Source organism: Bubalus kerabau, chromosome 14 (genome assembly GCF_029407905.1).
Source record: "Bubalus kerabau isolate K-KA32 ecotype Philippines breed swamp buffalo chromosome 14, PCC_UOA_SB_1v2, whole genome shotgun sequence".
NCBI lineage: Eukaryota > Metazoa > Chordata > Mammalia > Artiodactyla > Bovidae > Bubalus > Bubalus kerabau.
In genome coordinates, this window is record NC_073637.1 from 38,479,275 (window position 1) to 38,503,366 (window position 24,092).

Sequence of the window (24,092 nt, forward strand, 5' to 3'; positions counted from 1 at the left end):
GCTACAGTCCATGGGATCACAAAGAGTCAGATAGGACTGAGCAACTGAGCATGCATGCCATGTTAATTAACATGATGTATATGTTGTAAATTAACATGATGCTTCAGTCACATCTGACTGTTTGCGACCCCGTGGACTGTAGCCCTCCAGGCTCCTCCGTCCATAGAATTCTCCAGGCAAGAATACTGGAGTAGGTAGTCATTCTCTTCTCCAGGGTATCTTCCTGACCCAGGGATCGAACCCAGGTCTCCTGCATTGCAGGCAGATTTTTTACCATATGAGTATACGCCAGTAAAAGTTATTTAAAAAAAAAAAAAAAAAAACTAGTTGGTAAATAGAAGCAAATCTCCCACTGCCTTACACAAACAGAAATCAATGCAACCAACTTTGGGGACTCAGTAACACCAGTGCTGGGAGCCCTGTTCTTAACTCCATGTGATCCTCTGAATATCTGTGTCTAAGGAAGAATTAAATCATTATCCAGGCAATGCAAAAGGGAAGAAAAGTGTTTTCTGGAAAGCATGTCTATTCCCGGGAACTAAATGCTTGGAACCGACAGAGTGGGATGGTTTAAAAAAGCCTTCTCATTTGAATTTTTTTTTTATTTCATAAACAACAAAATTATATTTTGGCAGTTCAACCAAAATGATGGAATCAACTGTGACTAGCCCTTGGTTTGGTTTGCAGATGTGAATGGAATTAGTAAAATAGTTTAGAAAAAATTGCCAAATGTTAGAGGTGAAAGGAAACTTGGAAATTATGTACTCCAAATTCCAAGGGAGTTGACTGATATCACATAGGTAATTGTTTGGAATTTCCGCTTCCTTTACCATGTACAAACATAAGTCTACTTGCTGGGGCCAAAACAGCCAGCTCTGGAGACTGGTTATTAGAGGTAACATGGTTAAAAACCTAACTTGTACATGGTTATGATAAATGAAGCAATACCTAAATGTCATTAGGGTTTGCTGTACTAAAGTAAATATCCATGTTTAGACATGAAATTGCATGTTTGTTCTATTTATTGTGTTCAAAAAAAATAAATAAATAAAACACCTCTATCCTAAGACAATAATCTTGCATTTGGCTTGTTGCATCACACATCATCTTTGGTACATACTGAATAATTTGTCTAAGATGCTGTCTTTCTGGGAGAACTCCAAGTTTCACGAGATATTTAAAATAAGCCATTATTTTACATTGAAATCAAATGGGCTTTGACAGATTAAACTTGAACAAGAGACAGAAAAATCATGCACTTCAATACCTTATGGTTTCTTTAACATGAATGTGGAATTGCTAAGGGCTTGAGTATCAGAATTTTTTTTCCTTTAGTAATCCTTTTTCTTCAAGAATGTACTCCACGGCACTTCCCTGGTGGTCCAGCAACTAAGACTCAATACTACCAAAGCAGGGGGCCTGGGTTCAATCCATGGTCAGGAAACTATATCCCATATGCCACAACTAAAGAGCCCACAGGCAGTCAAAACCCAGTGCAGCCAAATAAATAAATATTTTTTTTAAAATGTACTCCAAATTATGTTGTGTACATGCTAAATTCTCAGGTGCTAAAAGTAGCTATATTCATTCAGTTGCCATTAGACTGTATTAGAATTATACAGTGTCCATTATTTCCCAAATTAGATAGTGAAGTAAACTGACCTATGATCTAGCTTGGATTGTGGAGTCAATAAAAATTGAAGGTCCATGTTGACCTGCTTTGTTCTTTGTCTAAAAGGTTGGAAGACAGGAGAATGGTTTCATTTGTATTTCTACTTTTTCTTGCTCTTGGACGTGATAAACCTAAATAAAATGCATCCAAGTGGGCAGGTAAGCAGATAAGAAGAAATCAAAAATCTGGACTATGGGTTACAGTGCAAGAATGATGGTAGCAACCTCAGTATTTAAAAATGCCCAAAGGTATATTAGCAACAGTATGACCTTCTAGAAATAGAAAAGGACCTAGTTCCTTAAGGTGAGAACATAAAAGTAGATGCAATCTGACCAATGCTTCCCAAGAATATTTATGTGATGGAATATTGTAAATATCCCCCTTCCACTAGCCTCTGAGGGCAGAGCTTCAGGGTGAGCATTCCTGACTTGTCCTTAATAAACCCTCAGTATCCACTGTGCCCATGTATGGTCAGTCGCTCCATCTTTTCCAACTCTTCACAACCCCATGGACTGTAGTCCACCAGGGTCCTCTGTCCATGGGATTTCCCAGGCAAGAAGGTTGCCATTTCCTCCTCCAGGGGATCCTCCTAACCCAGAGATCGAACCCACAGCTCTTACTTCTCCTGCATTGGCAAGCGGATTCTTTGTCACTGAGCCACCTGGGAAGCCTGAATCCATTATCCATGGGTTTATTTAAACCTTCTTGAGGGTGTTTCTAACTTGAGCCTTCAAAGTTTCTCGGCATAGATGAAGCAAGCCTTTATACCAATGTCATTCATTGATTCTCATGTTTAAAGGAACTCCTGAAGTATATTCAGGTAAAAAGTAGTTTTGTTTAAGAAAAAACATATAAAACACTAGTAATTAAGTGCTGTTCTCGAAGTTAAGAAACCATAAATCTTAACTTAATATCTACAGTGCATTCTGGAAACACTATGGTTTTCCTTTATAATGATCTAAGAGGAAAGGTGGGAGTTGGAAAAAACAGGAAGAGAAAACAATGAAAGGTATAAATGAGGCACAAGCAAAGAAAAGAGCCAGAATAAGGAGCCAAAAGTAGAGGAACTTGGAAGGATAAAGAGGAGAGAAGTTCAGAAATTCTAATGTCAGTTATAGTTCATTTTTTCCACAGACTCATGTTTACTGAGCTGTGTCGCCTCAAGATACTTAATCATTGTTTACTGAACACTGAATGTCTAAATTAAACAGTGTCAGGATATTTTTCTCAGAGCTACATTTATTTACTTAGCGACGTATGTGTGCCACGATCTTCACAAAGCCATGAAATAACTGTGCCATCTTCATTAGACAGATTTGTCAACTGAGACACAGATAGGCTAAGTCATTTGCCCAAAGTCACATAGTAAACAATAAAATCAAACTCAGAGGTCAGAATGACTGACCAAAATTCAGTCACTGATCCTCTTTTTCCTTTTTTTTTTTTTCTCCCCACACCGAAAGGCATGTAGGATCTTAACTCCCTAACCAGGGGTTGAACCTGCACCCACTGCATTGGAAGGTGGAGTCTTAGCCACTGCAGAATGCAGAAGTGTTATTCACTCAGCTGTATCTGACTCTTTGCGACCTCATAGACTGTAGCCTTTTGTTTTGTTTTCTTGTGCTGGGTCTTAGTAGGCGGAATCTTTGATCATTTTCGAGGCATGCATTATCTGTTAGTTGTGGTGCGATCTTGACTTGCAGCATGTGAACTCTTAGTTGCAGGATGTTATGTCTAGTTCCCTGACTAGAGATTGAACCCAGGTCCCCTGCATTGAGAGCTCAGAGTCTTAGACACAGGACCACCAGGGAAGCCCTCTCCCTCATCTTTATTTTTAAGCATAAAATTTACTAATCCTTCAAATGTTAAATAATAGTTTCATTTATTTTCTTAATACATTAATATTGTATGCATGTATGCTCAGTCACATCTAACTCTGTGACCCTGTGGACTGTAGCTGGCCAGACTTCTCTGTCCATGGGATCTCCAGGAAAGAATACTGGAGTGGGTAGCCATTCCCTTTCCCAGAGTATCTTCCCAACCCAGGGACTGAACCTGGGTATCCTGTATTGCAGGCAGATTCTTTATTGTCTGAGTCACCACTGGATTGCTGGGGAAGTCCCTCTTCTTACTTCTTATTGAGTGCTTCCTCTTTCCTTCCATGTCTGACATCACTCTGCTATTCCTCTGCCCTGAACCGAGATCACCTTGGACAATCATCAGTTTCTTCTTTATGAAACCTTTCTCAACTGAATGAAGTTAGCTCATAATCTTCTTCTCCCTCATGAGTCTGGCCAGAAGGCCACATGGCCCAGGATGGAGGCTCCTTGACTTGATTCTGTCTTCAGTGCTTGCCAGACAGATCACATTTGTTCCATGGAAGCATCGCTGTACCAAGGCCTTGTTATCTCTCTACATATAGGTCTGCTATCACTGACTGATCAGTGATCAGTCACTTATCCTTTTTTCCATTTTTTTTTTTTTTTTTGGTCACACCTCGAGGCATGTAGGATCTTAACTCCCCAACCAGGGATTGAACCTGTACCCACTGCGGGTGGAGGTAGAGTCTTAATCACTGGAAAGTGTGAAAGTGTTATTCGCTCAGTTGTGTCTGACTCTTTAGAATAAAACTTCTGGCAATCATGACTTTTTTCTAGCTTCTATAGCAGGTATGGCAATTCACATAAAGAAACATACACTGGGTGGTTCAGAGAGAAAAATTACAAATAGCTAAGAGAGGGGAGGACTTCCCTGGTGGCTCAGGTGGTAAAGAATCCACCTGCCAGTGCAGGAGATGCAAGACACAGGTTCCATCCCTGGGTTGGGAAGATGCCCTGGGAGAGGGTATGGCAAACTGCTCCAGAGGAGCCTGGTAGGCTACAGTCCATGGGGTTGCAAAGAGTAGGACACATCTGAGCACATATGCACACACACAAGACAGGGGAGATGATTGTTCCCCGAAAACTCTTTCAGAGGGGTCTAGGAACAATGGGCAAGGTAGGGGGGTGGATTTTTTTCAAATGGATTAGACCATAGAATTTAAAGGTATGTTACATTAGGTTTATTATATATATATATATATATATATATATAATTTTAATTAGAGTATTGTTGTTTTACAGTGTGTGTGTGTGTGTATATCACCTCTTTTTTGGATTTTTTTTCCCATTTAGGTCACCACAGAGCACTGAATAGAGCTCCCTGTGCTACACAGTAGTTTCCCATTAGTTGCCTATTTTATCCATATTAGGCTTTTAAGTGAAATGAACTCATAAAAAGTGAATGTGTTTGTAAAGTTACCTTCTTGGAATACCTTTGAGCAAGGCATATCATTTAAAAAACAGTGAACCCCTATGTCTCCTGGCTGTGCCTAAGCAACTAAGAGGCCCTATTGACTTGCCTTTCTTTTCTTTTCCAGATCTTGGCTATCGTGTCCATCTTGTTCATCGTCCTCTCCACCATCGCATTGTCTCTTAACACGCTGCCAGAGCTGCAGGAGATGGATGAATTCGGACAGCCCAATGACAACCCCCAGTTGGCCCACGTGGAGGCCGTGTGTATCGCCTGGTTTACCATGGAGTACCTTTTACGTTTCCTGTCCTCACCCAACAAATGGAAGTTCTTCAAAGGCCCACTGAACGTTATCGACTTGCTGGCCATCTTGCCCTATTACGTCACCATCTTCCTCACGGAGTCCAACAAGAGTGTGCTGCAGTTCCAGAACGTTCGCCGCGTGGTCCAGATCTTCCGGATCATGCGGATCCTCCGGATCCTGAAACTCGCCCGGCACTCCACGGGCCTGCAGTCCCTGGGCTTCACCCTCAGGCGGAGTTACAATGAACTGGGCTTGCTGATCTTGTTTCTGGCCATGGGGATAATGATATTCTCCAGCCTGGTATTTTTTGCCGAGAAGGACGAGGATGCCACCAAGTTCACCAGTATCCCGGCTTCCTTCTGGTGGGCCACCATCACCATGACGACTGTCGGTTATGGAGATATCTACCCAAAAACGTTATTAGGGAAGATTGTGGGAGGTCTCTGCTGTATCGCAGGGGTTCTGGTGATCGCCCTTCCCATCCCAATCATTGTGAACAATTTTTCTGAGTTTTACAAAGAGCAGAAACGCCAGGAGAAAGCCATTAAGAGGAGAGAGGCTCTGGAGCGTGCCAAGAGGAACGGAAGCATCGTGTCTATGAACTTAAAGGATGCCTTTGCTCGAAGTATGGAGCTGATAGACGTGGCCGTGGAGAAGACGGGAGAGTCGGCCAACACCAAGGGCTCCACGGATGACAATCACCTCTCTCCAAGCCGGTGGAAGTGGGCCAGGAAGGCTCTGTCGGAAACCAGCTCCAACAAGTCTTACGAGAATAAGTACCAGGAGGTCAGCCAGAAAGACTCCCATGAACAGCTTAACAACACTTCTTCCTCTAGCCCGCAGCATCTGAGCGCCCAGAAGCTGGAGATGCTGTACAATGAAATCACCAAGACGCAGCCTCACTCTCACCCGAACCCCGATGGCCAGGAGCAGGCCGAGAGGCCGTCCGCCTACGAGGAAGAGATAGAGATGGAGGAGGTGGTCTGCCCGCAGGAGCAGCTGGTGGTGGCACAGACCGAGGGTGTCGTGGACATGAAGAGCACATCCAGTATCGACAGCTTCACCAGCTGCGCCACCGACTTCACGGAGACCGAGAGGTCGCCCCTGCCGCCGCCCTCTGCATCCCACCTGCAGATGAAGTTCCCACCTGACCTCGCCGGGATAGAAGAGCACCAAAGAGCCAGGGCTCCCCCCTTCTTAGCCCTAATCAGGGAGAAGGGGCCCACGGCAAGGGAGGCCACCCCAGAATATGCTCCGATCGACATAACTGTGAACCTCGACGCCGCTGGCGGGCCCCAGGGTGGGCCCCACGGCCCTCTGCCAACGGACAGTGCCTCCGAGAGCCCCAAGAGCTCGCTGAAAGGCAGCAACCCGCTCAAGTCCAGATCGCTCAAGGTCAACTTCAAGGACAGCAGAGGCGGGGCCCCGCCAACCCCGCCCAGCACAGCCAGGCCGCTGCCGGTCACCGCGGCGGACTTTCCACTCACCGCACCCCAGCTCATCAGCACAATTCTCTTAGAAGAAACCCCCTCCCAGGGAGATAGACCCTTGCTGGGTGCTGAGGTTCATTGTCAAGGACCCTCCAAAGGGCTGACGCCTCGGTTTCCCAAGCAGAAACTCTTTACTTTCTCCACCAGAGAGAGGAGGAGCTTCACAGAAATCGACACGGGGGAAGATGATGACTTCTTAGAGCTCCAGGGGACCAGGAGACCGGACAAGCAGGCAGACTCCAGCCCAAACTGTTTGACAGATAAGCCTAGTGATGGAAGAGACCCTTTAAGAGAAGAGGCCTGTGTGGGCTCTTCCTCTGCCCAGGACACAAGTCACAACTGTAGACAAGACGTTTACCATGGTGTGGCAGAAGTGAAAAAGGACAACAGTCAAGAAGGGTGCAAGATGGAAAACCATTTGTTTGCCCCAGAAATTCATTCCAACCCGGGAGACACAGGTTACTGCCCCACACGTGAAACCAGCATGTGACTAGTTACAAAAGCAATAATAACACTAAAACAAACAAACAAACAAAAAAACTTGTTTCTTAAAAATGCGGTTAATAATGCCTGTGAACTAAAACGTGGGAAGCCCCTCCCTCCCAAAAAAAGTGCATAAAATGTTATTTTTGCATGGCATGAACAGTTTAGTTTCAGTACTGTTTAAATAAAGAATCAAGACTCCATTTTTGTAACAAACAAAAATGACTGAAGAACACTGAACAAATAAAGAGAGCTCTATTAGGAACCATATTCTGCCATGTCTGACATTTTTGATCCTTTCATTTCAAATTACAGAGTTTTGACTGTGAGCTTTTCTGTTATGATGAATTTTAGAATTTGCACATGAAAGGATGAAATGTCATTGCATGCGTTCATAATTGCGAGGTGCAAGGTGCTTTGAGCTTGCAAAATGCATAACTTTGTAAATAACGGGGCTTGGGATGCAGAAGTGTCAAGAACAGACGGAAACAAGTTTCTGAGACACAGGCACTTCCTTCACTGCTACTGCCTGGAGGAGCTGTACAGACTTCTTGTTGCAAAACTGCAACCTCTTCTTAAACCATCTCACATATCTTGCTTTGGGTTATAAAGCTCTTATAAGTACATCTGTTTAAAGGAATACAGTATTTTTATTGACTGATGATATGACTCACAGGGTGCATTTTTCTTTTTTGCTTCTGCTTAGTTGTGGCATTTGTGGTTTTATTTATAAATCATGAAAATAGGCAAGATGTAATGACCAGATATCCAAAAACTTGAAATTGAGGCTTGAAATTTTGCCAATCAATTACATATCCCTAATATTGTGGGGAAAAGTATGTATCATGTCACAGCCTGTACAGAAATGCATTTTTTAAAAATCTGAACATACTTAAAATGTGATATTACACAACTAAACTTTTTTTTAATCACACTCCACTTCTGTAAATCAGTTCTTTAAAAAAAAAAAAAAACTATATATTGGCCACCTAAAGATGACTATTTTCCACTTGTATCCAATATAACCTTTTCTATCTAAAAACCTAAAGATAGAATGTACATATGCCAGAATGGGAATTCTAAAAAGTGACTTTGGGCACACTAAAAGCAGAGCTATTTAAGTCAGACTGCCACCCCACCCACCCCGACCACATAGAGGTGGGTCTGGAAATGAGGTACATAGAAAGAACCCTGCCCTGATAATGGGTCTTTCAGTATTTCCCAGTGTGAGGAGGGAACACTGCCAGGTGAGGAGGGCTGCAAACTCCAGCAGCACCATCCTGTAATTGCAGCACCTAGAAACACACCCTCACGTTTCCAGCGCCCCCAAGTGGTGGAGGATTGAAAGCAATATTTCCACCATTTTTACTGAGAGCCGCGAAATGCACAGGTGTTAACAGTATTTGGCGCTCAGTTCAGTTCAGACGGCGCTAGTGGTAAAGAATTCGCCTGCCAATGCAGTAGACGCAAGAGACGCGAGTCGATCCCTGGGTCAGGAAGATCCCCTGGAGGTGGAAATGGCAATTCACTCCAGTTTTTTTGTCTGGAAAATTCCGTGGACAGAGGAGCCTAGCCGGCTACCATCCATGGGCTCGCAAAGAGTTGGACATGCCTGAGTGTCATATCAACACAAATACAGGATATTTGCTGGTGGCTATCTTGTTGGTTCAGACTGTGCTAGAAGCCAGCTCATTTGGATCCACTTTGCCTTACAGGAAATCAAAGCTCTAGCTCCAGAAATGTAACTACCTGCGGGGTAATCCTGGGTGAATCTTGAAAACCTCTCTTAGCCTCAGTTTTACTCCAATAAAAACTAAGACAAATTATTTCTAAGTTACCTTAAGAGTTCAAATTAATGTGATTCCTTGAGCTCTCAGGAATGTCCAAGTTTTGCCTCCGAATTATATATTTTGTATGTGTGTATGGATGTTTGCGTGGGTGTGGGTGTATAGTTCAGGGAAACAGGAAAATTCTGGGCCAAATTTAAAGCACAATTTTTTGTTTAAGGAAAAACATTCCAAATTTTACTCTATATATTAAAGGAAAAAAAAACACATCAGAAAAAGACAACCCAAAAATTTAGAATCAAACTTAAGGCTCTAAGAAATAACATGTCTTTATTAACAAAATCTGGTCATTATATCTTTAGATAAGAAAACCAGGTTGGATCTTAGTTGAAATCCACGTACTGCTAAAAGTAATTTTAAGCATTTTTTTCATTGTTCTTACTAGAATTTCCTAATGGTTTTTATGTTTGTTTCAAAACACAACTTTTAAGAGTGTATGGTCATTAATCATTGATATTTACATTAGTCATACTTATTTCAGTGTCTAAAACTACCTATCGCTCAGTTTTTGTAAAACTAGAGTGTCTGAATTTTCTATATATAGTTTTTCAAGTAAACAGATATATCTGCTGTTAGATGAATAGCAAATAAGTCATGAAAATTATTTTCTTTACATAGTCTCATGAAGCAGTTATTTTCTGATGTTTCTGTATTGATGAATCTCATTTTTTAAAATTTATCTGATAGTTTACTAATGCCAACCTGTCTTGTGTCCATTAGGACTTCTACCTGAGAATCCTGCTCCAGAATGCTTAATATTAAAAATCTTTCCTAGATAAGGAATTCTAGACATTTCCCCCAAAAGATTTCTCCCTAAAAGCTTTTTTCTGTTAATATATTTTTTTAAGTTTTAAAGAATTTTGGAGAACCTCCTGTGGTAAATTTAACCTTTGATTCTTCTTAGTCCCTCTGAGCCAAACGTCTTCAGCTAGGAAAAAAATAAAACATTCCTCAAAAAAAAAATTTTTTTTTTTACTTTGTTGTTTCGAAAGAAAGCACCAAGGGTTCCTGGAATGCTCTTGTGCACTGCGTCCTAAACCTTTTCAGTGAACTAACTGCCTCTAATGCAGAGGATGAACGTATTTGCCTGGACTGGTCTGGGAATATACCAAGCACAGAGATCTTGCAAAGTCTTATGTTTTATGTTAAAAAGTCATGAAAATGCTGCATTTTACTTCATAGCATATGTTTCAATATAAAAGAATTGATGTTTTTTCTTACAGTACTCACCAACTACTGAAATGGATACTCATTTAACTTTATATACCTCTTTTTGTATTCCCTGGAAAATACACCCCCAGTTTGAGAAGCACTGTTTAAGTGGCAGGGACACAGACTGACTCCCTGAGGGACCCTGGAGGTTTCCGCTGCTGGGAGAGCCCACTCATTATCACCTAGCTCAGAGACCAGGGACAAACATCAATGAGGAAAGGCTATTTGAAAGAACTCAAAATAACACAGTTCCAGGTATGGTTAATTCAGTTCTGCTGACTATCCTAATGGGTGTAAATTGCCACAAGATTGTTTTAACTCAAAGCTTGAGATCGATCATAAGAGGATAGAAATGGGTACATGGATATACATCTTGGGCTGGATCACAAATGCAAGAGTGACACCCAGACTCCCTAGAGTTCATTTAATTAGTTTCTAAACATTTCCACTAGAAATTTCTTCACTGGGGCACAGCCAACAGCTCTGAAGCAAGCATTTAGATCTAGCACTGTCCTGATATGAGCTGGATTTGGTAACAAGATGAGGATGTGCCAAGTGTCTGTTCCCATTAATTTCTTGTCAAAAGCATCTTAGTCGTGTAGACATGAGGAAAGTCAACAACTCAACTATTTTCTCTTGAAATTTGTAAAGAAAAAAAGTATGTAGAATATTTTAGAGTTTTTGGTCATGTTTAATCCTCCACTCCAGTACTCTTGCCTGGAAAATCCCACAGGCAGAGGAGTCTGGTAGGCTGCAGTCCATGGGGTCGCTAAGAGACGGACACGACTGAGTGACCCCACTTTCACTTTTCACTTTCATGCATTGGAGAAGGAAATGGCAACCCACTCCAATGTTCTTGCCTGGAGAGTCCTAGGGATAGGGGAGCCTGGTGGGCTGCCGTCTCTGGGGTCGCACAGAGTTGGACACGACTGAAGTGACTTAGCAGCAATCCTCAGCACAGCCTTCTGAATCAGATGTTTTTATCAATAGAAGACCAGGGAAGTTATGAATCTTCTTCAGATTCACACTTGAACTTGATGAAGAGTAGAACGAGACCTCATTCACATCCTGTGGCTTCACATCCAGTGTTCCAGTGAACTACAGGAAAGTCTGTTGAATTAAGGAGTGTTTTTTCTCTATTAATATTCAAAATAATGAAAATAAAAACAGAGGTGTATTTATTGTCACACAGCTTGTTTAAAGCAGCAGTAGATCATGCCAAATGCTAATGACTTGAGATAAATGACATTGATTGTCTTTAGCACATACATTTGCCCTTTTGGAATTCTGGTCATAAGATGCACATCTCTGGGTTAAAGAGAAGGATTTATTACTCATGATATACACATTAGGCAGAGACTGAAGGAAGTCACTGATTTTCTAGAAAAAAATAAAGAACTTTAGAATGACTGAATCTAAGTTCAAAAATATTGTCTAATAGAATTTGATTGGCATTTCACTATTCATTCATTCAGTAAACATGAGGTGAGCACTCCTATATTCTATAGAAGGCATTATGCTTGGTGCTTGGTGCTGGGTACAGCCCCCAGCCTCATGGACTTACTACCCATTTAAAACCAGACTGAGGGGACTTCCCTGGCACTCAGTGGTTAGGATTCCAAGCTTCTTGCACTTCCACTGCAACAGGCATGGGTTCAATGCCATGTCAGGGAATTAAGATCCTTCATGCCATGTGGCGTGGTCAAAAAGTACATAACTAATAATAAAACCAGGCTGAGGATCGTTTGGGTTACTGGAAAGTATCTCTTCTAAATATGGAAAAATCATTCAGTTATCAAACCAGGGAAGTATGTGACAAGAACAAGTGAAATGTTTTTTTCCAAAGAACTGTTTTCCTAAGAAATAAATGGATCGTATGAATGGAAGTCTGATGCATAATTATTTCTGAATGACAGTTTAAATTTATATTTGAGGTAACAAATTGTTAATCTGATCGAGTAAAGCTATGAGTTCTTTCCCTATTACCTGTAAATTGAAAAATAATTCTTAGATATATTACTTGTCAAAGTAGCTAATAATAGTCTATCACTAATAAGTAGAGCAAAATTTAATACCGGTGAAAAAGTCTGTAGCAAATTTTATATTTTAATAGTTTGTTGATGGTTATTTGGTTAAAAACTAAGCATCTTAATGTTTTTTTCTTACTTCCCCTTGACTATAGGCAACATTTTAGCAGTCTATCAATATTCTGTATTTAGTCCTCTGAATTTCTAAATGGAAAGTGTTTAAAATTCAGAAATCAAAAATGGTTTAGCTTGACTCAAGGGATTTATTCACTTAGGTCCATGTGAATTTGAAAATCTATTGGGTGTTTTCCCACTTCAACTGCCCTCACCAAAACAGAACTAAAAAAGAAAGAAGAGACTACAAAATCTAAATAAAAATTGGAAACACTCGAAGGCCCATCCCTAATAAGAAAGGGGAAAGGTCTCAATTCCAAAATCTTGGTGAACATTCTATATTATAAAAGTTAGCACTTATTGTAATATAATGCTATTCTTTAGTGATGTCAATTACCATTGCTTCTACTTGACTTTTTAAAATAGCCTGACTTAATTTCATAAACCTGTTTACCATTGCCATTAATGCATAATCTCTTCCTTATTAAGTCTAAAAGAGTTTTAAACTATAAATATACATACAAAGAAAGGAAGGTGGGGAATTGTCTTTAGTAGTGAGATAATCCAAGGCCAGCAAAAGATACAAATACCCCCCAAAAAGAAGAAGGACTAAGAAATAGGTAGGTAAACTAAATGTGTTTTTAAGCCAAGAAATTTATATTTGGTACATGTATGTGTGTGTGTATGTAATTCTTGTATGTAATTGAAACTGCTTATTAACATGAAATTTGCGATTGAAATAATTCCAGCTTTAATCTCTCTCCTGAAGAAATTAGTTCTTATTATCTAACAGATATTTCCATATTTCTGGGGTAAAATACTTCATTAAACAAACATTTACTGTCTACCTTATGCCAGAAGTTAATTTATGCACAGCTCATTCCCTCAGTTTCACACTGTAGCAGAGATTTCATATTTAAAGAGACTATGTTCCCAAGTGAAATCTAATTCCATAGCTTGAGCTGGAAATAGTATGGCAATATGTTTGAGTTTGTTGTCTGAGAATTTCTGTAATCCACTTTTATTTTTTCTCAGATTTGTTATTTATTTTCATTCCTTAGTCTAGAATCTGAATGACCACCACATAAGCTTTCTAAACATCCATGCTTAACACTATAGTAGCTGTCTGAAAGTTAGTGATAATTTATTTTAGTGTAGATATTGCCCACTTCAGCCAAAAGATATAAGATTCTGGCAAAAAAACAATGTTGAAAAATCATTGTTTTTATACCCCTTAACTGTTCTGTTTGATTTTGTTTAAATCCTAGCCTGTATGCTGTGGGAGAACCCATCACCACCTGCTGGTAAGGAAAGCTTAATGCCAATCTAGCAATGTAGTTTATCTCCCTTCCATCGTGGGCAAGCTGGCAAGTGATATAGCTGAATAGGTTTTCTTTCTGTTATTTTTGCTCCATTTCAACCTAAAAAGACTTTAGATTGAATACCAAGCAATACAGACTTTCAAAATTAAGACTCAGGGAAATAGACACAGAATACTGGCAACAGACGGTAAATACACAGATTTCCCAAAGGATGTCAGGAGCCCGCTCGTCCTGCTTTTTCAGTCTGTGTTGAGTGCCCTCTAGTGGTCAGTTTGAAAGAAAGTGGAATTCCATTTGCCAAGAAAGGATGGGGTAAGGAGGACTTGAAAGAAAGTTCTGGACCATTTTCCACCTTCCATTACTCGTGCATAGAGTCAAAATCACAACCAAGTTATTTTTTTTCCAGTGATCATTTCTCTGTTTTCTTTTTCTTATTCTAAAATATCTGAGAAAATCGTTGCCACCCTCTGCACAGCACTTTCAAAGTGGTTCTACCTGCTGTCTCCAAATTTAAAACAAGAGTCACAAGTTTAACTAAACGTTTAGAAGTGTCCTAGTCTGCACTCTGAATACACATTAGTAAATGCTACATTGACCTTTCTGCCATTAGTGAAAAGACAGAAGAGCACTCAAAGTGGTGCCTTTTTTAAGAATCACAAATCTGTAAGGACAAATCCACAGTCTCCATTCTACTTTAAGGTAGAACCTGAAGTACCTCTGAATTACCCTGGCAAAAACCAAGTGCTTCTAAACTTCCAAGCCATATCTGTGGGTACTGGCCAGAAATTGAATTACAGCCAGATTTCTGCCATTTTCTTTAAACCAAGATGCTCCTAATATTCTTATTTGCAGCATATGGATTAGGCTGTGGTTTTAATCTCCAGATTATAGTCACATAATGTTTCATTGAAATGGGGAGGAGTTTTGGAAAGCAAACAGATACACAGAAGGTAATATGTTCTAATAGTACCCAAATTACTTATCCAACAAAAATATTATCACCAGAAGTAACAACTGTGTATATATTATGAAAATCTCACTAAAAAATTTACAAAATCTTCCTATTTGTTTCAAAGCCAAAGAAAGAAAAAAAAAAAAAAAAACCTGCAACTTATAAAACACTGGGTTTGTCCAATAGCCAAATTTAAACTTAAACAGTTTTAAAGCAGCATATTAAAACATTAAAAATTCAACACTGAATGTATAAAAAGGTATATTAAGTAAATATAAGGTACCATTAGCACACTGAAGCATTTTTAATAAAACCTTTCATTTAACTGCATAATGACTATGTCTGCTCTTAACACCTTGCTTTCAATCCAAAAGCTTTTCTGTTTCATATTGTTGCTTATGGTTCCGCTTGCTTGCTTTGTTTTATTTGAAGGAGTGAGGGAAGTGGGAGGAAGAGCTGAAAGGGGAAGGTTATTGGGCAATTTACTAATATTAGTTCTGTGCCCTGGATGTAGAGTGGAAACCATCTGTGGCAGTGACTTGATCTTCTCACTCCCTTCCACCTTCCTTTCAAGTTTCATCTTCCTGATTCTGAAACAGATTTTTTTGATCAAATCTCATATCAGATCATCCAGATTCTTCATTCCTCTCTTCTCTGCAGTTATCACTAGCAATCCTTCCCTCGGATCTGCCTGGTTACACAGGTCTTCAGGGTCAAGTCAAGGGCAGGACCAAATGAACCAGGGGCAATAGCAACTTGGAGCCCAAAGTCAAGGTCATTAATCTTGGAGAAGCCTGAGGACAAAAGAACTCTCTACACCATGTCATAATATGATTTGATCAACAAAGCAATGACACAATGTTTTCTCCTACTATTAACAAAGAACAATAATTGTTAAAGCCTCTATTAATTTCTTGAACCTCTAGGTTGATGAGAGAAATGGTGCCCCATTCACTAACTTATCACAAGATACCATCCTAAATGCAAACTTCCACTAACATTTTGTGTGTAACCAATTAGTGTGTGTTTTCAGGGAAGTATACAAAAAGGAAATACCAGTATTATCCTTTTCATTATTTTCAGTGCTAACAAACATTTTCATCAGGGAAAATTGATATTGGTATGGTAGTTTCAATATGGTTCTTGAGCCAAAATCATAATGGCAACTTAAAAAAAAAACTTTAACAGGGGATATTAGATATGGACAGAAGGCCATACTGAAAAATAGTGCTTTACTCTACATCCAATGAAAAATAAGTCATATTTGGATTAGAATTTAAGTTTTTTATATAAAAATATATTTAGGTGGTCATTTGAAATTAATATTTCTCATCTTATTATAAATGTTTTTTTAAAGACTATTATAAATTAAATGAGGTAGTATATAGTAAAGCACCAAGCACAATACCTGAAGACAAATAGGAGGAATTTTATTTCAGTGTTTCAAAAGAAAGCATTCAACTCACATTTGTGTGTTAATTAGTCTTCTAAAATTCTTCTATGTCTTCCTAAACAGTCAAAATTTTACATGTGTGTATGAGTGTAAATGTAAGTTTTTACTCACTGTTACCATAAAATAGACAGCATTTTATTTGCTATATATTATATATATATGTATACATATATTATATATGAAACCATTTCATGTGGCTTTAAAGAGAGATTGACATTTTTTGGACAAATAACATGCTATGAAAACTTATGTAATGCAAATTTTTTTACCTAGCAGCCTTAGATTTTTAATATTCAGTAGACAAATGTCAATTTTTTCTAAAGATATATCAGCTTCCTACAATTACTAAGACTTTAGAGATACTATATATTTGAAGTCTTTTACATCATCCTATTACCACAGAATTAAACATGATTAGTCATTATGTGAATATCAATGTATCACTCCATTTTTATGTTTTAAACACTTGTAAACCTAAGGATGTATTTCATAAAGTAATTCGTAACTGAATTTTATTCCAGCTTTACCATAATTGGCTATTTACCAGATTAAACCGAAATGAAAGCAAAAGCTTTCAGAATTCAAATATTCTTAATTAGATTTTGGTTTTAAAATAAAAAAAGTATAGACTGTCATCATTTATTATTCTTTTATATTGAAACCTTATTGACCAAGAAAGGTAACAGAGAAGGAGGCTTGTTTTCTCTTTCAATTTATTTATAATTTCAAGTTACAAAAATTTAACTTGAGCCCCTATTTCCTGTAAGTGATGATGACCAAGGACTACAAATAATGCTGCACGCCTAGTCCTTACACTGACTAAATGTAACTCCTCTAGCCAAATCAGGGCAGTCACTGTGCAACAGGGGAGTGCAACTAACTTGAACATTGCACTAAAGACAGACTTACTTTGGATCAATCTTCTATTGACTCTGCAAAAGAATTTCCAAGATATGTAAAATTTCGCTTTCAGAGTATCCAGTATGTGTCATTGGTAAACAGAAAATAATACTTTGATTTTAGCAAATTTTGTTTATTTGGGTATTTTGTTTTGGTTTTGCTTCTTTGCCTAGTAATTTTACAAAAGCTTTAGTGTAACACATTACTTAGTTTGGGGTTTCAATCAACATATTATGATGCTTTAAAAAAAAAAAAACCCATGTTCTAAAGCATAACTGCATGACAGCTTAGCTTTTATTACTATTTAGTTATAGCTTAACAAATACTGTATTCCTACCTGTTTTCTAAAAAAATCAAGTTCCTAGCTTATTAAATAATATTCATATAAAGCATTATGCTGCCCAACCAGCTCACTAAATGTATTTATTACCTGCTTCTATGTAGCTTATGTAAAAACTCAGTGTTGACTGTTCATGTCTACTGCTTTTTAAAGCTGCCAGTATGACTGTCTCATCTTACTATGTCAGTACACTATGTTACGGCATCACATACATAGACCACGGTACAAAAGTAACTCTAAACTGCTTACTCAATATCTAGCCAAAAAAAGGTCTGAGGCAGTGCAATAACACCTTTAGTGGAACAGCTCACTGTTTGAACCATTTTGATCTGTGCATTCTCTACTGCAAAATACTGAAGTTGTATTTTTTACGTGTCTTTTCGGGCTTGTAATACAAATCTCTACATCATATCTACATAGTCTAAATATGTCGAGAAATTCGGTTTTAAAAAGTGTTGTCTGTTAATGAACTAAAGAGCATTAGCTGCTGATATTTCCAGATAACTGCTTAATTTATTTCCCATTGCCAATGTAGACCTGCCTTAAATGGTTTCTTTCACCACTATTATGTGTAAAATGAAAGGAGAATAGTGTGGTGAAGGCTTACCTGTTTGACATTAGCTCTTCCCACTAGTCAAAGTAGACATTCCTCAGAAATGACACCATCTGGTGATGTCCAGTGTCAAGTATATGTTATTTTCTTTTTAGTCTTCAAAAGCTAAAGTCAGATATATATAAAATAAACATATATAGACTTTCAAAGGCTAACATTTTGGGAGGGATGTGGGGAGTAGGAAGGAGGAAGAGGAGGTAAGGAAAGGGAAGGAGAGAGAGGAGGAAAGAAAAAAAGAAAAACTAAAAGAGAAAGGCAAATCTCCAAGTGAGTTAAATGGAGGAAACTGAAGTTTATAGTGTACATTTTTTGAAAAGTTGATTGGCTTTTGCGAAGGCAGTCATGTTGGTCTGTGTACATGTGGACATGAGTGCTTTTAGGATCAGGAGGTAGAGCCTGAATTTACTGGGTTTTGGGTTAACCAGAGTCATATATTATGCATTTTTGGTTAACTAGAGTTATAAACTATTAAAAACAATGTGTCTAACTCCCCAAACTCATTAATTCAATATTTAATGTTAGAATTATCTTCTGGTTAAACTCAGGACAATTCTGTGAATATTCACAAAGTAATTTTATGAAAACTTACAGTGAAGCTATAAAAGTATCAGTAATTAATGCACATAAAAAGCCTTCCTGGGAATAATTGTGGGTGATTTCCCTGTAAAATAGGTTGATAAACAACCTGATTCTATTTGTCTCAAGCTGTAGAGATTTTAATAATGTCTAATGAGTTCCTAACATCTCCCAGATTAAAAAAACACTCATAACAATTTTTAAAACCTAAGGAATATAGTGTCAGAAATTCAAAGTTAAATAATAGTTCTTAAAATTACCATATACATTAAGTAATACAATTTCATATTTCCAAGTTACATATGGTATTAGATTTATAGGGACTGTCACATGAAGCATCACTATCTTTTATTAACTTTAATGTTTTAGAGGGTTTTCATACTATCTATGAATGCTCTGAACGCTGCAGGGGAAAAGAAGCACAATCAAGTATTTTATTTTTGAAGATTTCTCAGTTGGGTTATCCTGTCCGGTTTACACACATAATAGGGTTAGCATTTCATCTCATACTATGTTGAAATGTTTTTAATACAAACTCTCAATAGAAGCCAGAGCTTATGTATGCATAAGTGGTAAGTTTTGTCTAGTCTCATTCATCTGCCTCAACATGCTTTATTTCATCCTATTTGCAAACAAGATGTCTTTATTTCAGTTTTGTAAAGAGGAAACGGTTTCACATACTTGTGTTTGTGCAGCTGTCCATCCTGCACCATTAATACAATGCCTTTCTCTCCCATTTAATGGTGTTTGTATCAATGTTCCCATATCTTCTGCACTTTAACTCCATAAAAAGAAAATGTGATTTTTGTATCAGTAGTTTTGCTAATCAACTCAATATTTCTGCACCAATCGGCATCCTTATATGCATGTAGTAGTCTGTACAATTGTTCAACATCAAAATACTTGTTTACCTTATGTCAAATGTCTATAAAATTGCTAGCATTGTTCTCCATTCCAGTCTGGTAGAATAAGCAAGATAGAAAATAAATGTGTAAATGAATCATCTGTGTCATTTCAGTTCTCTGCATGAAGCCACTTCACATTGAGCATGGCATCCACGCCCGCCACCCAACAATCCATGGTTTCTCAACACCTCATTACTGACTGTTGAGGCCAGGGAGCTTTTTGGAGGAAGTAAGGGATAAAACTGCAAAGCCTGGCAAAAAGTAAAAGTTGGATCCATTACCATTTAAAGTATTCTTCTCAAATGAATCCTTTTAGACAGCCTATGAATGCATCACTTGCTTTATATTTAAAAAAAAAAAATTCAGTGCACATGACCTTGCAAAATACTAGGGTAAGATCGTCAAAGAATTTTGAGACAGTCTCCCACTGCCATTCCTAAAACCAATCTGGTCAGTCCTTGTTGGGTAAGTCAAGTCTTGATTTCTGACCCCAGAATCAGCTCTGTGGGTGTGTGACTCAAGCAGTCACATGGAAATATGGATATTCAGAAGAGCCTGGCACTCAATTTAATGCCCTGCTGCCACCATCTGGAAGTTCTGAATAATTTTTCAGTAAGGAACCCAGTATATTCATTTTGTTTAGGCCCCACAGATTGTACAGCCAGTCCTTCTGGCTGCTGTGCTGTGCTTAGTCACTTCAGTCATGTCTGACTCTTTGCAACCCCATGGACTATAGCCCACCAGGGTCTTCTGTCCATGAGGATTCTCCAGGCAAGAATACTGGAGTGGATTGCCATGTCCTCCTCCAGGGGATCTTCCCAACCCAGGGATTGAACCCAGGTCTCCCACATTGCAGGTGGATTCTTTACCAGCTGAGCTACCAGGGAAGCCCATCTTTCCTGGCCAGGGAGAGAAATGACTAGACTACCAGTTGAGTCAGACTCTCCAACGTAAGAGATGAACAGATAGTAAGGAGAGAGGCTTATTTATTTAATAAACTCTCATATAGCACTTGTTGCTTTTCAGTTGCTAAGTCGAGTCTAACTCTGTGATCCCATGGACTGAAGCATGGCAGGCCTTCCTGTCCCTCACTTACAGCACTTACCATGTGTCCAGTCCTATACATATATTTATTTAAATTTCACAATACTAGTTCTATTAACATCCTCATTTTACATAAGAGGAAACTGAGGTACAGAGAAGTTAAGTAGCTTGCCGAAGGTCACACAGCTAGTAAAGCCAGGACGTGAACCCAGGCAGCTCGGCTACAGAATTTAGATGTCTGACCATTGAGGTTGTCAGGGGAGTGTGTAATTTCCTCCGTTCTGTCTTGTTGCAACAAAAATGTGAAGCAACAGACAGACCAGCGTTACAGCCCTCTGATGGACCAGGGCTACAGCTCCGTGTTACAGCTCAGTTTTATTTAGAAAGTAAAGGAAAATACATCCTTAAGGCATGAGGGCATGCAGACCCAAAAGACACGAGGAAAAGAGAGGCCCCCCAGCCCAATTTTGACTCCTCTTTTTATGTTTTTTTCTCCTCCCCCTGGGCCTGCCCTATGTAAATTGGGCTAGCCAGGAGTGCTGTTTATTTTGCCTGAGGTCCTCACTCCGGTCCGCAGACCTTCCTTTGTTCTATTTTTGTGGGCTTTTCCCTTTGTCTTTTAGCCACCACCATTTTGGACTCCTTTTTCCTATTCTAACTACCTAACAAGGTCAATGCCAGCTCTTGTTTTGCTATGCTGCCTTTACATCAAAGAAAATTTCCTCATTTTGTTTGCTAATAGAGCACTGGGGACATGCATTAATCTGGTGGCCCAACAGAAAAGTATCTGCCTGCCAATGCGGGAGACAAGAGTTTGATCCCTGGGTCAGGAAGATCTCCTGGAGAAGTAAATGGCAACCCACTCCAATATTCTTGCCTGGGGAAATCGCATAAACAGAGGAGTCTGGAGGACTATAGTCCATGGGGTCACAAAAGAGTCAGACAGGACTTACCGGCTAACAAACAATGACAACAAAAAAACCCTCTTGCTTTGCTATGCTGCCTTTCCATCAAAGAAAATTTCCTCATTTTGTTAATAGACCCCTGGGGACATGCATTACAGTCTTTACCTGAAAGACCTTTCCTTAATAGTCTAAAAGTTTTGAGGATGATACTTCCTGAGAGATTGAACTCTCTACAACAGTATTTCCCTGCTCTTAAAGTCAAGGACACTTTCTTGAGTTAAATTAATAAGAGATGGCTATTAATATTAAATAAAATGTCACCATCATATTTGTGACCCAATACAGCCATAGCTGCCGAGTGCCTGGTCTCTACACCCAACCCCTGTCCTGAAGATAGAGGGGTGAAGAGTGACAAGGAGACTCGATTGGCCTTGGACTCAATGAAACTTTCCTCCCTGTGTTCCTTGTAGCTCAAATATCACCACCATCTTCCTAAAGCAAGAGGGCCCCCTCCTGGTCGTCATTTCATTTAAAAGCGGTGTTTGAACTAAGTAGCTTCAGTCATGTCTAACTTTTTCCAACCCATGGACTGTAGCCCACCAGGCTCCTCTGTCCATGAAGATTCTCTAGGCAAGAATACTGGAGTGGGTTGCCACGCCCTCCTCCAGGGTTAACAGAGGAAGAAGTACATAAAAGGTGCATTTTTCTGGACATAAGAGGTTGGGGCAGGTGATGTAGAGAAACTCAGCGCTGGATTCTGAGAATTCAACCAGGAGCAAGGTGCTCACCAATCAATCTGCAAGAGCCCTTCCCTCTGGGTTGAAGTTCAAGGTCCAAACTGTGGGTCAGGAAGGAACGACCGCCAAAGTCTACTGTACCCACACTCTTTCCAGGCTTAACTGTATCATGCAGGAGTGGCCCTTCCAGTCAAAATGTCCTTTGACTTCTCTGGTCACCCAGAGGGTGGGCACTGGGTAAGGGCCATATAGCCAGGGAAGAAAATACAAATCGTCTCCCATGTGAGCTTCTCAATCTTGTCCACCACACTCCATTTCCAAACTCTACTGGAGGACATGACAACCCATTCTGGTATCCTTGCCTGGAGAATCCCATGGACAGAGGAGCCTGGAGGACTAGGTTTGCATAGAGTCACACACAATGGAAATGACTTAGCACACATGCACTTCTCTGAAAGTTCAGGAAACACAGACTAAGAGAGAAGCCAGGGTAGAGTCACCCATTCCTAGAATTCCATCTCTCTCACAAGATATGGTACAGATGCAACCTTCATTTCCTCCCCCTTGTTGACCTGGTTGAAGGCTAAACTCTCACCACTTTGGTCTGGTCCCTTCTCTCTGCTCCAGTGGATCCTATTTAGCCTCCACCCTCAGCCTTAGAAAAATAAACCCTACAGTGCACAATCTGGGCCACAAAAATGATGGAGATGGGAAGAGACATAATAGTATGGCATCTCCTCTGAGCGAATGAAAAAAGATTTTCCTTCCTTCTCCATCCTTCCCATATCGAACCTCATGAAAACAGATGGGTTAACAATGTGAATTAGGCTGATGCTGAATAGCAGAGAGGGTGCCAGAGCCAAAACTGAGCTCCAGTATTTTCATTTCTCAACCTGTATGACTCCTCTGATGGTTTTCTAAGATTATGAAGCTCCCTGGCAAGAACTTTAGAGCTCTATTTGCAAAGTGGGCAACAACCATAATCAGGGAAAAATTTTGTGTGAAAGCCTCTGATTCCATTGGCTGAAACCCTGTAAAACCTTCCCTGACTTTGAACTTCATCATGCTTCACATACAAATGAAACCAGCCTGCCACCAGGAAGCATGGGCACAGAGCTTGACACAGAATTCATCACAAGGCTCAACGATGTATCAAGACACAAGGTTTAATTCTGGTCTCTGTAACTCACAGATAACCTTCAGAGCACAGTCACCATGCCCACTCTGGCCAAAGTAAAAAAAAAAAAGTGGGGAGCGGAGGATAACAGAGGGCTAAAAAATATGAGGAAAGAATCTGGAAAAGAATGGACACACACAAAAAGAATAGATCTACATATATGTATAACTGAAGCACTTTGCTGTACAACTATCTGAAACTAGCAAATTGTAAATCAACTATGCTTTAGTAAAAAATTAAAATAAAAAGAAAGAAAGAGGCCTCCGGACTTCCCTGGCAATCCAGTTGTTAAGACCCTGGGCTTGCATTGCAAGGGACACAGGTTTGATCCCTGGCTGGGGAACTAAGATACCTGGCAGTGCTGCCAAAGTAACACAAACAAAACAACAACAACAAAAACAGAAATAGGTCTGACCTGAGAAACAGCAGTACATACAAGAAAAACAATTTTTTTAGTTATAACACCATACTGAAATACAGGAATAATACTCACTTGTGCTCAGTTGCTTCAGTTGTGTCCGGCTGTTTGCGACTCAATGGACTATATATAGCCTGCCTGACTCCTCTGTCCATGGGAATCTACATGCAAGAATCCTGGCGTGGGGTGCCATTTCCTTCTCCAGGGAATGTTCCTGATCCAAGGATTGAACCCTAGTCTCTTATGTCTCCTGCATTGGCAGGAGGATTCTTTACCACTAGGGCCACCTGGAAAGCCCAATCATACTCAC

The 24,092-nt window shown here is 39.6% G+C and overlaps 1 protein-coding gene and 1 long non-coding RNA gene across 3 annotated transcripts in view; one reads left to right on the forward strand and one right to left on the reverse strand.

Moving 5' to 3' along the window:
- KCNB2 (potassium voltage-gated channel subfamily B member 2) overlaps positions 1 to 7,501 on the forward strand; it is a 459,327-nt gene extending 451,826 nt beyond the window's left edge. For both annotated transcript variants that reach the window (XM_055546257.1, XM_055546258.1), the window contains one exon: positions 5,091 to 7,501. In XM_055546257.1, the coding sequence (XP_055402232.1) occupies positions 5,091 to 7,247 (2,157 nt within the window). In that variant the 3' untranslated portion in view covers positions 7,248 to 7,501. The remainder of the gene's footprint in view (positions 1 to 5,090) is intronic.
- Positions 7,502 to 10,026: 2,525 nt separating this feature from the next.
- On the reverse strand, positions 10,027 to 23,878 carry LOC129626801 (uncharacterized). The gene is made up of 3 exons (XR_008702219.1): positions 23,858 to 23,878; positions 18,015 to 18,125; positions 10,027 to 11,409 (listed from the first exon to the last, which is right to left on the reverse strand). It is a non-coding gene; the product is annotated as an uncharacterized LOC129626801 (long non-coding RNA).
- Positions 23,879 to 24,092: the final 214 nt, after the last annotated feature.